This window comes from Capricornis sumatraensis, chromosome 4 (assembly GCF_032405125.1).
Source record: "Capricornis sumatraensis isolate serow.1 chromosome 4, serow.2, whole genome shotgun sequence".
In the NCBI taxonomy this organism is placed as follows: domain Eukaryota; kingdom Metazoa; phylum Chordata; class Mammalia; order Artiodactyla; family Bovidae; genus Capricornis; species Capricornis sumatraensis.
In genome coordinates this window covers 109,057,055-109,070,827 of record NC_091072.1, presented here as the reverse complement: position 1 = coordinate 109,070,827, position 13,773 = coordinate 109,057,055, and the positions used below count along the sequence as shown (strand labels likewise).

At 39.9% G+C, this 13,773-nt stretch overlaps 1 protein-coding gene across 1 annotated transcript in view; it reads right to left on the bottom strand.

Moving 5' to 3' along the window:
* Positions 1-13,773, bottom strand: part of UTP20 (UTP20 small subunit processome component) — an 86,300-nt gene that overhangs the window by 65,848 nt on the left and 6,679 nt on the right. Inside the window, 8 exon segments of the mRNA XM_068969726.1 lie at positions 426-576; positions 4,035-4,140; positions 5,677-5,765; positions 5,910-6,065; positions 10,192-10,370; positions 11,787-11,864; positions 13,273-13,407; positions 13,492-13,638. Coding sequence (XP_068825827.1) covers positions 426-576; positions 4,035-4,140; positions 5,677-5,765; positions 5,910-6,065; positions 10,192-10,370; positions 11,787-11,864; positions 13,273-13,407; positions 13,492-13,638 — 1,041 coding nt within the window.

Below are 13,773 nucleotides of genomic sequence, written 5' to 3'. Positions count from 1 at the left end.
GCTGTTTCTTTGAACTATGACACTATAAGCATCTCTATAAATAAGTGCAAAGATTCTGACTGAACTTCTAATTCCACTGAAATTAGTGATCCTTATTTACAAGCAACATGTTCAGGTATTTCTATACACCTTAATGAGCAGCAGAATCACCTAGAAGAAGTCTTTGAAAAATCGTGTAGATATTTTACTTCCACCTATGCCTGCTGAATCAGAACTTGGGACTGTGGTGACCCAGAATCTATATTTTTAGTAAGCTCCCCAATTAATCCTGCTGTAATCAGCTAGTAGGTCAGTGTTTAGGAAATCACGGCTTTAAACAGAAACCACCTCAAAGCAGCATTTTCTGATTAAGGACCTCTGACAACCCCTGGCAATACGAATAACAAAAGATGAGAGGCAGAGAATACACCACAAAACCATAGTACCTTGGATATACCAGTCGAAATGTTTGCTTGTAGCTTGGGAAATAATTCCATTAAAGCCTCCTCTGAAAGTGGCCCCCTGCAGCCACATAAGGATAATCTCTGATAATAGAGATCAGCCAACAGCAACACAGATGGCTCCAAAGGAAACATTCTGCAACGAGATATTTGTTAGACCCCAAGTGTGCCACACACCCCAAAGAAGTCAGGCTATACTAGAAACCACAGAAGATTATCACTAACGGAAATGTAAGACAGAACAGGTAAAAGTTATATGTGGACATTTAGCATCACTTAAGACATGAAGAATCTGAGGCTTAGCAATAGTGAGTCACAAGCTCAAGAAAAGACACACAGCCAAGTGGAGGCAGAGACAGGATTATAATACTGTATTGTGACTAAAGTCCAATGCTGTCTTTTCAGCAATAAATGACAATGCCATATGAGAGGAGGTGTAATATTTGTGGGGTGTTTTCCATGTCCCAGGCACTGAGTTATGAGGGAAGAGGTACAGAGCAGGGGCCGGCACACCAGCTCTGGGGTAGGGTAGTCAGCCCATCCGCATCAGCGATGGAACCCCAAATAAGCCACTTAACCACTGTGTACTATCCTCCAACAAATATCTATTGTCTACCATGTACCAGTGACTTTTCCTAGATATAGCAGGAAACCACGGAAAAAGTCCCTTATTCTAATAGCAGAATGTAGCTCACAAGTAAATAATTAATGACAGTGGTGAGGATGGTGGACAAAAACAAATTGGGGAACGGAGGCTGGACTGAGAAGACTGGTGTGGGGGGTCGGGAGGGGTGGTCACGGAAGGCAGAAACTGAAGGAAGTCAAGAAGTGAGCTGCAGGACACCTGGAAGAAAAGCATTCCAGGCACAGGGAGCAGCAATGCCAATTCCCAGATAGGTGTGCCTGCCCCTGAGAGCAGAACTGAGGCAGCCACTCCAGCTGGAACAGGCTGAACGAAGCGTGATGGGGGATGAGGTCAGAAGCCAGGGCTAAGATCACAGAGCCCCAAGGAACACCATGAGGACTGTGGACTTCATCCCGCAGGAGCTGGATACCATGAGAGCAGGGTTTCTCAACAGTGGCTCCACTGTCGTGTGGACCAGGGACTTCGCTGTAGGCCCGTCCTGTGCACTGCAGGACACTCCTCTACCCACCAGACCCCACTGGCAGCCCCCAGTTGTGACAATCAAAAAGTCTCCAGAATTGCCCCTGGCCAAAATTCAGTGTCAGAGGGTTGTTGGCAAAAGAGTGACATGTACTCTTTCAACTGAAAAGAATAGCTGTTGATGGGTACGAAACGGACAGCAGCAGGGCCAGGATGAAAGCAAGGAACCTTGTTAGGAAGCTACTGTCATCACCAGATGAGAGATGGTGGTTCCCAACAGGGCAGCAGTGGGTACTGAGCACCTAGGATTCTGGATTTACTTAAGAACGTTTTTTGGGTTGTGCTGGGTCTTCACTATTGCACGGACTTTTCTCTAGTTGCGGAGAATGGTCCACCCTAGTTGTGGTGCGCAGGCTTCTCATTACGGTGGCTTCTCTTGTGGAGCAATAGGCTCTAGGGCATGCGGGCTTCAGTAATTACAGTTCCCAGGCTCCAGAGCACAGGCTCAGTAGCTGCGGCTTACGGGGTTAGTTGCTCCACAGCATTTGGGATGTCCCCAAATCAGGGGATCAAACCTGTGTCTCCTGTATTGGCAGACGCGTTCTTTATCACTGATCCATGAGGGATGCCCCTGAATTTATTTGAGAGCTTTAGTTCTCCCTTTTATAATGTGAACAGTACTTCCAGTTCAGGGAGTTGTGAAGATTGCATTAATTAACATACAGAAAATATTCAGCAGAGTGACCAGCACAAAATGAAAATACAATAAATGCAATTTGCACAGTTACCACTGCACTCAGGGTTTGATTCTATCTCTAAGAGGGAAATACGGCTATTCCTTTTTGAGAATAAAGTGGAGATGAACTAACTCAAGGCTATTGAGCTGGTAAGTAGTAGAGACAAGGTTCAAATCCAGATTGTCGTGGCTGTGAAACCTCTGGCTTAACCAATAACCAGCCCATATTCAGCACAGAGGCCTCCACCTACAACTTTTACAACCGGAGCTGTCACTGCCACCCTCCAAGCTGATCCATTCCCGTTAGAGGTTTCCAGGCCTCCGAGGCTAAGAGCACCTGCCTGGGAGACCAGCTGGCCTTCTGCAGGGGACAGACAAACCCTACTCTGTTATGAGTGCCTTTCTGTTTCAAAACCTCCACAGATGCCTTAAATTCTTCCCACTAAAGAACACAGTGTGAGAAGTTTGATGATTTTAAAGAAACAGTGGCTAGGGGGCAACATATGTAATATGATAAGTAGGATGACAGCAAATTCTCTCCTTAAAGGAATTTAAGGCAATTCAATTAACAATAGAGACAGGGCTGCCTTGCCCAGATTGTATTATTGCAGTAAGTCTCCAAACTGGTCTCCTTTATCCTCCTTCAGTCTCTTCTCAATATAGCAGCTGGAGTGATCCTGCATCAGCCTGAGTTACTCCCCTATCAAAAAAAAAAAAACCCGGGCTTTCCCTTTCACTCCCAAGTAAAAGCCCAAGCCCTGCGATGGCCAGAGGTCAAGCTCTGCCTGCCACCTCCACCTCTCCTATCACCTACTCCTGGCTCCGCTCAGGGACAGTGGCTCCCTGATGCTCTAGTCAGGCACTTGCATGGAGCCCCAGCACTCATGTCTTCACCAGGGCCCCGACATCCCCATGGCTTACTCCCTCACTGCTTCTGTGATTCTGTTCACATGTCCCCTTCTTCGTAAGGACTCCCCTAGTTAAAAATCCTATTGTTCCCAACCTCCAGACTCGCCCTATCCCAACTTTACTACTGTCCAACAGGCTACATATTTTAAAATATGCAGTTGTTTATTTTGTTTAGTGTATCTTCTTGCTACTGTGTTAGCTCCATGAAGGCAGGGGATTTTGTGTCATATACTGTGTCTCCCTGTGCCTAGAATAGGGTCTGGTATATGAGAAAAGCAATAACTATTTATTGAATGAAGTAAATGAACAAATATATTTTTAAAAGCATGGAGATAAATTGGATTAGACTCTGGAAACGGAAGCAAACTACAAGATTTTCAAACGGCCCGATCTTTAGAAGGGGCGCTAAGCTGAATGGCTCTGAGTAATGGCCCTGTGTTATGACTCAAATAAAAATAAACTTAAGAGACCAAAAACTGAATTGTCTGGTATATAGTGAAGGACCACAGCAGAGTTTGCTAAATGTGTAAAGCTGAGAAAGATGGTGAAAGAAGCAGAAATGTATATGCTGGAACCACTGTGCAATGTCATGCGACTGACATTATCTACCCACAATACTCTGTGATACTATAAATCTACATGCACAGTACAATACCTTTTACAAAGATGAATCATCTTTAAAGACTGTATCTGAAATGTTCTTATTTTAACTGAAGTATTTAAATCGATAATACATTTGCTATGTGAATACAGCTCAGGTAAAAAGTAGACCCAACATTTCACAAACACAGAAGCCTTTATATCTGATTCATCATTAAGCTGAATGGAAGGTAGGTCTACTCACAACACTAAGTTCTTCACACGTTCCACAGGAACCAAACGAAGAAGTTCGGAAGATTCTTCCAAACCTAGCAGAGTATTTACAGCTTGACAAAGAACAAATAAGTTTCCTAAAGGCAGAAAAACAGGAGAGACCACAATATTTATTTCTTTGATACAATAACTATCATAGAGTTCCTAAATTAAAGTGAATCTGTGCCTTCTGAAGGATTTTCTGTCAAATGTCAGAATATAACAGAAAGGAACTGAAAGAGGTTTCAAGTCTTTAACTTTCTTAAGAGAAAAATATATTCAGAAATAGAGTAAAAACGTATGTTTCCTTCAACTGAGATGAGAAAATTCAATGGTTCTACTGACTGGCATTATCAAAATTAGAACTTTTGAGGAGAACAGACTTAGACTTTCTAAAAGCTAAGAAATTATCTTTGTATAAAACTCAAGTTGATTTTATGACTCCAATTTATAAGAAATCACACAATCCACTCCATTTATGTTAGTTAGATAATCATCTAATCCTAGATCAAAGGTTGGCAAACTATGACCCACAAGTCAGATTTTGTAGGTAGTCTGGTTTTTTATGGGCAACAAAATGAGAATGCTTTCCCCATTTTTAAAAGGTTGTTTAAAACAACAAATAAACAGAATATGCCACAAAGACTGAACACTGAACGTGGCCCACAAAAGCTAAAATCTTGACCGTGTGGTCCTTTACACACAAAAATGGCTGACCTCTGCTCTAGCCTTAGAACAAGGCTATCCAATAGAACTTTCCACAACGGTAGAAATGCTCTATACATGTGCCAATGTGTAGCCACAATCCCATATGGCAGTCGCTAGCAACACGTGGCTACAGAGCACTGGAAATTCTCTAAACATGTCTGCTTAGTATCTCAACAGATACTAAACACAGAACCTAGTACATTAATATTTAAATGAGTGACTACCATATATACAGATTACGAACAAAAAATACTGAGCTAGAATAAAACAAAATACCTTTTATTTTTTAATTGTATCAAAATTTTAATACTTACCTTCTTTTGATCAAAATGCCTACTTTTAAACTGCTGTTATCAGGGAGTAGGGAGAGATGGACACGTATACAACAGGAATGGTGTTTGGGACAGGGCAATCTAATTCTGCCTGGATGAGCCGAAGGCCTTCTTAGAGATACTGTGCTGGAGTTGCTTTGAAAGCTACGAGTTCACCGAATGATGACACACCCAGAAAGGACTCCAGGCAGTAGGGACACAGACATAAGGGCAGCTGGAGGGGGTACAAGAGAGTGTCTTGCCCAGAATAAGTAAATGCTGGGGGACAAGTATACACTGGGGCTGGACTGGGCATAGGAGATGCGAATAAGACACAAGCTGGTACTCGAAGTTGTATCTCATTTCTTTGACAGTAGTAGCATTCTGCTGCTTTACCTTTGCACTCAGGCAAATGTTCAGACCATCCTGACCTGGTCACGACATTACGAGGTGGTAACCTTGTAATTACACCTCAGCCTCTTTCTTCCCTATTTACACTCGGGGGGTTCTGCCAGAATATAACGACGGTACTATTCTCTGGTACCCATGTGTTTACAGTTCCTCTGGGTGTGCCAGGAAAGACAGACAAGAGAACAAATGGTGATTGTAACTGACCTTTTCCAAAGCTCCCTCTGTCAACAGTCATGAAGAGGGACTCGATGAAGCCGGTGACTAGTGGTGTCACCTTCTCCTTCTCCAGGGGCCTGTCCAAGAAGTGGAGAGAAAAAGGGAAACACTCAAACTGGCATGCAACAACTTTCTCATGAAATAGAAAAAAAATGACTACTAAATACTTTCATCAGTTTGCTAAAATACTTTTCACAATTAAACACAGTTGATTTTCTCACCTAATATGAGGTAACACGACAAGGGCTGCCCAAGAACATGAAAGGTAAGTAGTATCTTGATTCGGGGGTGACTGAATTATAGATAAAAGATGGTCCAACACCGAGATCTGTTCCTTTCCTCCCTTGGATTTCGTCGTCTTCTGCCTTATATAGGATCTGAAAGAAGAAAAGATGAATACTTAAAATAAGAAAAGGAGGTAATTGCTTTTGCCCTCTGAAGCTCGAAATAAAACTGGTTCCTCCACTGATACTATGTATAAAATAGACAACTAGTGAGAACCTACTGTATAGCATAAGGAACTCTACTCAGCACTCTGTGGCGACCTAATTAGGAAAGAAAACCAAAAAAGAGGGAATATATGTACACATACAGCTGATTCACTCTGCTGTACAGTAGAAACTAACAACACTCTGAAACTATACTTCAATTAATTTCTAAAAATTGGTTCCTTTCCATGTGTGGAGATTAGCAGGGAGGAGGGAATTGGTGCTGATGGTTGAATACAAACAGCTAAACAAATATGACTCATTCACTGATTTTCAGTGACAAGGTTTTTCAAACCCGTTGGTTCTGCTTTCTTTTTCTATTTTAATTTGCTTTATAACTTGCAAAGCAAGTCTCTTCCAGTTTTAGGTATTATTTCTGAATTTGAACTACTGATGGACAAGTGTTTAAGGTAATTTATTGTATGAACTGACTTCTTCCATCCCCCTCTTTCCTTTTTAACATGATAAAATGATTAAGGGGCTTCCCTGGTGGCTCAGACAGTATTAGAAGTTCCTTCCTCTGCTGCTTTAATCTGGTAAGTGTTTACTCAATGATATTTTCTGACATGACACTCAGTTTTAGGTACCTGTTACTTTGGCAGTATTCTTGTTTACCAATGAACTCTACCTCAGTCTTATTTCAAACACAGAATCTAACAGAAAGAAAAGTCAAAGAAACAATAAATAAAACGATCTATTATAATTTATCCTTCCATGACCAGTCTGGTAAACTTGTTATGAAATTGAAGTAGAATATCAGGTTTTTCTTTCTACATCTTTTTATCTTTAAAGTTAATGAAAAAGTTGCACTCTGTTTTGTTTCATACTTATCAGGACACTAAATGCTTGGAAACTACGGTAGATAAAAATCAAGTTTATTTTATTGGTAATTTCTAAAAGTTGTTTTAGAACTTGTTTATACAGTCTTTCTAGTACTAACCATGACTCATAATCTGCAAGAAATCTTACAAACAAAAAAAAAATGAGATGCTTTATAAAGGTAAGTCATTAGTTGCTATGTCGTCCCCCTGCTTTATCACACCTGCCAATGAGCTCCTCCGATAAAATCCGTAATTCTTACGTCATCCTGTAAGGCCCTGGGTGATCGACCCTTGTCTCCTCCTCTCACTTCCTCTACTTCCACTCTCTTCCTTTCTCGATGCTCTTTACCTGCACAGGCTTTCCTTTAGTTCCTCAAACATACACGCTTATTCCAATCCTACAGTCTTTGCAGGAACTCTCCTCTCTGTCTGGAAAACCTTTCACCCAGCCTTTCTCTGCCAGGCTGGATCCTTCTACCATTACAATTGGACCAAAAGTCCCCTCTCCAGACAGGACTAGTGCTGTTCTCTATCTACTCTCTCTCGACACCGTTTTATTTTTCCTTTATCACTATCTAAAATTATCCTATTTACCTGCCTCAAAATCTTGCCCCACAGAGAGTGTCATCTCCTCCAAAGAAGCCCTTTTTCATTATTATATCCCAGTGCCTAGAACAGTACCTGATATGATAAGTATCTGTCAAATGACAGAATACGTTTATCTTCTGAAGACTCTTTTCACACCTATTATCTTCTTTAATTTCCACTATAAATTTGTGGATGAAGTGTGACCAGAAATATTCAGACAAAGACAAGTTATTCTACAGGGTGAGAGAAATTTTCTTAGTGATGGAAGTTTTCTTACGGAAAGAAAACACAGAACCTGTGGCACTTGCTTTAAGTTAATATGCTTCCATTTATTAGGAATGATAATTTCTATTTGAAAAATAGTAAGCAGAATCCTTTCAAATAACTACATAAACTTTGCTTTAACTTCCAAAGAGTATGTATCATTTTTAATAAAACTGAGAAAGTAATCCACAGCCCTTTTAACAATTCAAACAATGCAAAACTGTATAATCTAAAAGCTAATAATCACTTCTTTCTTCCTCTTACCATCCTTCTGACATAAATAAAGGTAACAGTTTTGTGTATCTTTAGGGAGTTGTCAAGTCTCTCCAAACTGACCTTTAGATTTAATATAATTCAAAACAAAATCCCAGCAAGGATATTTTGTAGACATAGGCAAGTTTCTTCTAAAATTTATACAGAAGTAAGGACCAGGAATAGATGAAGCAATTTTGAAAGTGAAGAACACAGTGGAAGGATTTAAGATTTCCTGATTAATTTACTGTAGTAATAAGACAGTGTGGCATCCGAGGAGAAGAGACACATAGATCAGTGGAACAGAAGAGACAGCCAGAAAGTCCCACACATTAATGTCCAGTTGATTTTTGACACAGATGCGAAAGTAGTTCAATGAGAAAGAATAGCCTTTTCAACAAATGTTGCCAGAGCAGTCGACATTTAGAGGCAAAAAAGGAAACTTGATCTAAACTTCACACCTTATAGAAAAATTAACTCAAAATGGATCATGGACTTAAATGTAAAACATAAAATAAGACTTTAAAAAAAATAGGAGGAAATACTTGAGAACTATAGCTAGGAAAAAAGTTCTTAGACTCGACATCAAAAGCATTATCCATAAAAGGAAAAGTTGATAAACTGGACCTCATCAAAATTTAAAACTTCTGATCTGTGAAAAATCTTAAGTGAAGGAAGATAAGCTACAGACTTGGAGAAAATACTTGCAAAGCAGGTGAAAGGATTTACATCAGAATATATAAAGCATTCTTGAAACTCAACAAGAAAGAAACAATCAAGTTAGAAAATGGATCAAGGAAATGAACATATATTTCACTAAAGACGATATGCAGATGGCAAATAAGCATATCAACATCCTTAGCCACTAGGGAAATGCAAATTAAAACCACCATAAGATATCACTACATCCTATCGGACTGGCAAAACCAAAAAATTAGTGATAATATCAAATGCTGGTGAGGATGCAGAGAAACTGGATCACCTATACTGCTGGTGGGAATATAAAACCGCACTACCACTCTGCAAAACTACTTGACAGCTTATCAACCTGAACATGCCCTTATCATATCATCCAACAAGTCTGCTTTTAGGCATTTATCTCCGAGAAATGGAAAGCTATGTACATGAATGTTAATAAGAGCATTATTCATAATAGCCAAAAACTAGGAATGGCATAAATATCTTTCAACAAGTGAATGACTAAACAGACTGCTCCATCCATTACTTTGGAATACTACTCAGGAACAACACACAGAAAAATGTTAAAAAAATAACGGGTTACTGATGCACAAAACTTAGATAGGTCTCAAGGGAATTATGTTGTGTGAAAAAGTCAATCTCCAACGCTGTACAGTATAATTTCATGTATACAGTATTCTTGAAATGACAAAAGTGTAAAAACAGAGTGTAAGATTAGTAGTTGCCAAGAGTTTGGGTTGGAATGCAGAGCCGCAGGGTGACTGTGGCTACTGAAAGTAGCACCAGAGATCCTTGCAGTGAGGGAACAGCTCTGTATCTTGACTCTGGTGGTGGTTGTGAACAGACATGAGATAAACCTGCACAGAACTATATATCCATGTACATTTACACACAGATGAGTGATGTAAAACTGGTAAATCTGAATAAGGTTGGTGGATTGTACTAATGTCAATTTTCTGGTTGTGATATTGAAATAAGTTTATGTAAGATGTTGCCACTGGGGGGAAACTACAGGAAAGGTATATGGAACCTCTCTGTTCTGTTTATTATGACCAGATGTGAATATACAATCGTTTTAAAATAAAAGGTTAAGAAAATTAATAGTGACTTCTTTCTTCCACTTACCATCTTCCTGAAGTTAACAACTTAACCTGTTTTTGTACCATTCCACATGTGTTCCTATGCTTATATGTACTTTTGATTCTAACTTTACAAAATGTCATGGTATTAGATGTACTCTCCTACAACTTATTTTTTTCATGTAACAATATATCAGAGACATTTTTCCAGTTAATACATGTAGATCTTCAGTTTTTACAATATTCTGAATGCATTATTTTTAAATGGGTAACCCTACCGAGAATATAAGAAATTAGGATTTTAGAACTTACCCCACCGTCTGCTGGGAGAAAAGCAGAGGGTACTTCTCAATCGCCATGGAGCCAGCGGTGGGAGGTGCTGCTTTGTTAAGAATGAGCTTGGCCAAAATGGCCAGAGCTTCATCTCTGACTGCAGCATCATTTGTCATGAAGCAATTCTCAATATACACGAGAAAGCTGGGTAGGAAAAGCTAAAAATAAAAAAGGAAATCACACTTATTAACAGATGTAAATTTCAGAACATCTAATGAAGAGAATATCCTAACGCTTCCACAAAGAAAAAGAGATCATAAACAAAGATACCAGATCTCTCCACAGGAGCAAAGGAGGCAAGAAGACAATGGAGCAAGGCCTGAAAAACTGAGGAAGACTCTAAAATGCTATACCTGGGGTACTGGCAGTGTAGAGTGAGGAGACAAGACACTTTCAGACGTACTAAAGCTCAAAATTTTACTACCGTTCACCTTTTCTCAGGAACCTCTGGAGAATGTGTTTCATCAAAATAAGAAAGTAAACTACAATGTAAGAATGCAAGCTATCGCAAGAGAAAGACATGGGACCCAGGAAATGGGCAAGTCCCAGCATGGCATCTGTGCAGTGGGCAGAGAAAGCAACCCGTTCAGAGTTAAACGGCTCTGGGAAGACTGTCTCCAGAAGAGGAAAGATCTGTTAAATGATCTGCTAGTTTGCTGTGTGAAAGGCATTCTACGAGGCTGCCGGAAGGCTCGCTGACGAACAATTTTAAAGAAGCAATTTCCAGTTTTTAAAAAATGAGGCAACTGGAAAAAATGAAAGGGTATACAAAAAAAGGAAATGTAAATATAAAATACTCCTTGCTTATAAGAAGTGCTGACTACGACCTCAACCAAAATTTGTGATGTTAACTCTCTACTGAGAAGAGTAGCATAAAAGAAAAAGAATCCACCTAAGCAGGAGGAAGCCTACAGATGAGGACTAAAATTAAGGTCAAGGAAAAGCAGTGTATTAAAGAAGTGGTGTTTTTTTTTTTTTGAGACAACCAAAAATATTTATTATTAAAGACTAAAGGGGAAAACAAGAGAAGAGATAGACTTCTATGCAGTACATAGTAGGATCACCAGTTTTAAGGAGTGGCAAATGTTCGATGGGGGCGAGGGGAAAAGATAAACTCAGGATTTGATGACACACTGTGTAAGTGAAAAGTGTAAGTGTTTGTCACTCAGTTGTGTCCAACTCTTTGCGACCCCAAGGACTATAGCAAGCCAGGCTCTTCTGTCCGTGGGATTCTCCAGGCTACTGGAGTGGGTAGCCATTCCCTTCTCCAGGGGATCTTCCCAACCCAGGCCTTCCACACAGCAGGTAGATTCTTTACCTTCTAGGCCACCACTACAGGCTATAACTTCCTAAAAGATTACTAAAACCAAATTGTTTACCTATTATAACTGAAAATGCTTAGCATGTGGAATCAAGTTTCACATGTGACCTAGAACTGGAATATAATTGCTTCAAAAAAAAGAATTAAAAACATCAAATCCTTTTCCTTTCAAAACACAAAAATCACAGGATTTTTTAAATTGATTATTTTCATCATGACAGAGTCAAATCCAAGACTTAATAATCTCACTCACCTGCTCAAACTGCTTCATACCAAACATGACTTCTGAAAAATCCAAAATTAAGAGTCTTTCAAAGTTGCTTTCAAAAATCTGTGGCAAAGAATACTAATGTAAGTACAAAGAGAGTACTCTCCCATTCCTGAAAATAAAAACATCCCAAATCTTCAAGGCCCTCTAGCTTGCAAGGAGGAAGTAGTGGGATGCCCAATACAAGTTAAAGTAGTCATAGGAAGCAAGAAGAACTGGATTGCTGAGTCTGCCACTGCCAGGAAAGTAAAGGAATGGTGGGCACACTCCCACCAGCATTCTAAGTGCTCAGCCTTCTCCAAAGGGACTTACAGATTCGAAGGTCACTGTACTTCCAGTGATTAACACAGGTGCTCTGCCTAAGACCTGCTCATTCTTTCCCAGCTACACAGAAACATAAAAGGGCAAGCAACACTTTATACCTTCTTTATAACTTTACACTGCTGCCCTACAAAGAACCTAACTGATTTTTACTTTCAATCCCACCTCCCTCCAATTCATCTTCTTAACTCACTAAGATGCCAATCTCATTCATTTCCCCGTTTATCGTTTTTTCAGGACCCTCCACTACTTGCAGAGGGAAAAAATCCAACCTAATTTTTCAAAGCCAAGCAGAGCCTTACTGATATATATCACACTTCCTGTGCCCACAGCCCATACATTTTTGAACACATCTTTGTTGTTCTCTCTCCTAGAGTTTTTAATTCCTTCTCTGACTAGCAGACTGATATTTAACCTTTAAGGACTATCCAAAATATAAGTCCATTGAAAAGCGTTTACTGTTCCACAATCCCAGACAGAATTAACCTTTAAGTTTCAGTTCAGTTCAGTTCAGTCGCTCAGTCGTGTCCAACTCTTTGCGACCCCATGAACTGCAGCACACCAGGCCTCCCTGTCCATCACCAACTCCCAGAGTTCAATGCTGACAGACTGATTCAACAGATTTTAACTATATACTACCAAGACGCTCAGAGGTTAAAGCGTCTGCCTGCAATGCAGGAGACCTGGATTCGAACCCTGGGTTGGGAAGATCCCCTGGAGAAGGAAATGGCAACCCACTCCAGTATTCTTGCCTGGAGAATCCTATGGACAGAGGAGCCTGGTGGGCTACAGTTCACGGGGTCGCAAAGAGTCGGACATGACTGAGCGACTTCACTTTCACCAAGACACCACCTCCCTAACAAAAAAATCACAGGCAAAAAAAACACAAAAAACTGTCCATCCTACCATATCTAGTCCATAGCCTACACTTGGTTAAGTAAATACTTGTTCAGGTGAATATTTGCTGAGCAGATTTAGCTTTTATCACATTTGTTTTATTTCCAATACAGCATGTGATTCACATCTCCTTAACAAGATTATAAATTCCCTGAAGGCAGAGCCTTTGCCAGGCTTCACTGGTATTCCCCTAAAGGCTTACTCAGTGCTAAACATATTAACTACTCGATTAATATTTGCTGAAGTAAATTACTTTTTCTATGGTTTCTCTGATGAGGGTCTCTGGCAAGGAAACATTTTCGCCTAGGATCAAAGCAGAAACTACATCCAAGAGTGTCTCCCGGCAAGATGTAGAGAGATGGGCTGTTTGTAATGTTTGAGACAAGACCTGTAAAACAAAAGGGAAAACAATGAACACTTAGCAGTCAGCTTCTAACAAACATGTTCTAAGCAAACTAAGTTGGGAACTTACTTTACAAACATCAACAGGTTTGGTTATCTTTGATCCATTTCCATGTTTTACAAGTATCAGGTATGTTTCTAACAACCTTTTAATCTGTTCAGAACTTTCACCACAGTTAGTTTCGGTTACTTTTGTATGTAGGTCCAGGAGTGATTCCTGCAAACGAAGAATTTAAGAGAGAAAAACTATCAACTATCAAACTCATCTGTTAATGAAAATATTATGTGAAGCCACTCAAATTTTCACAATCTTTTGCTTTGAAAGAAAAAGACACCTTTACTGAGAGTCACT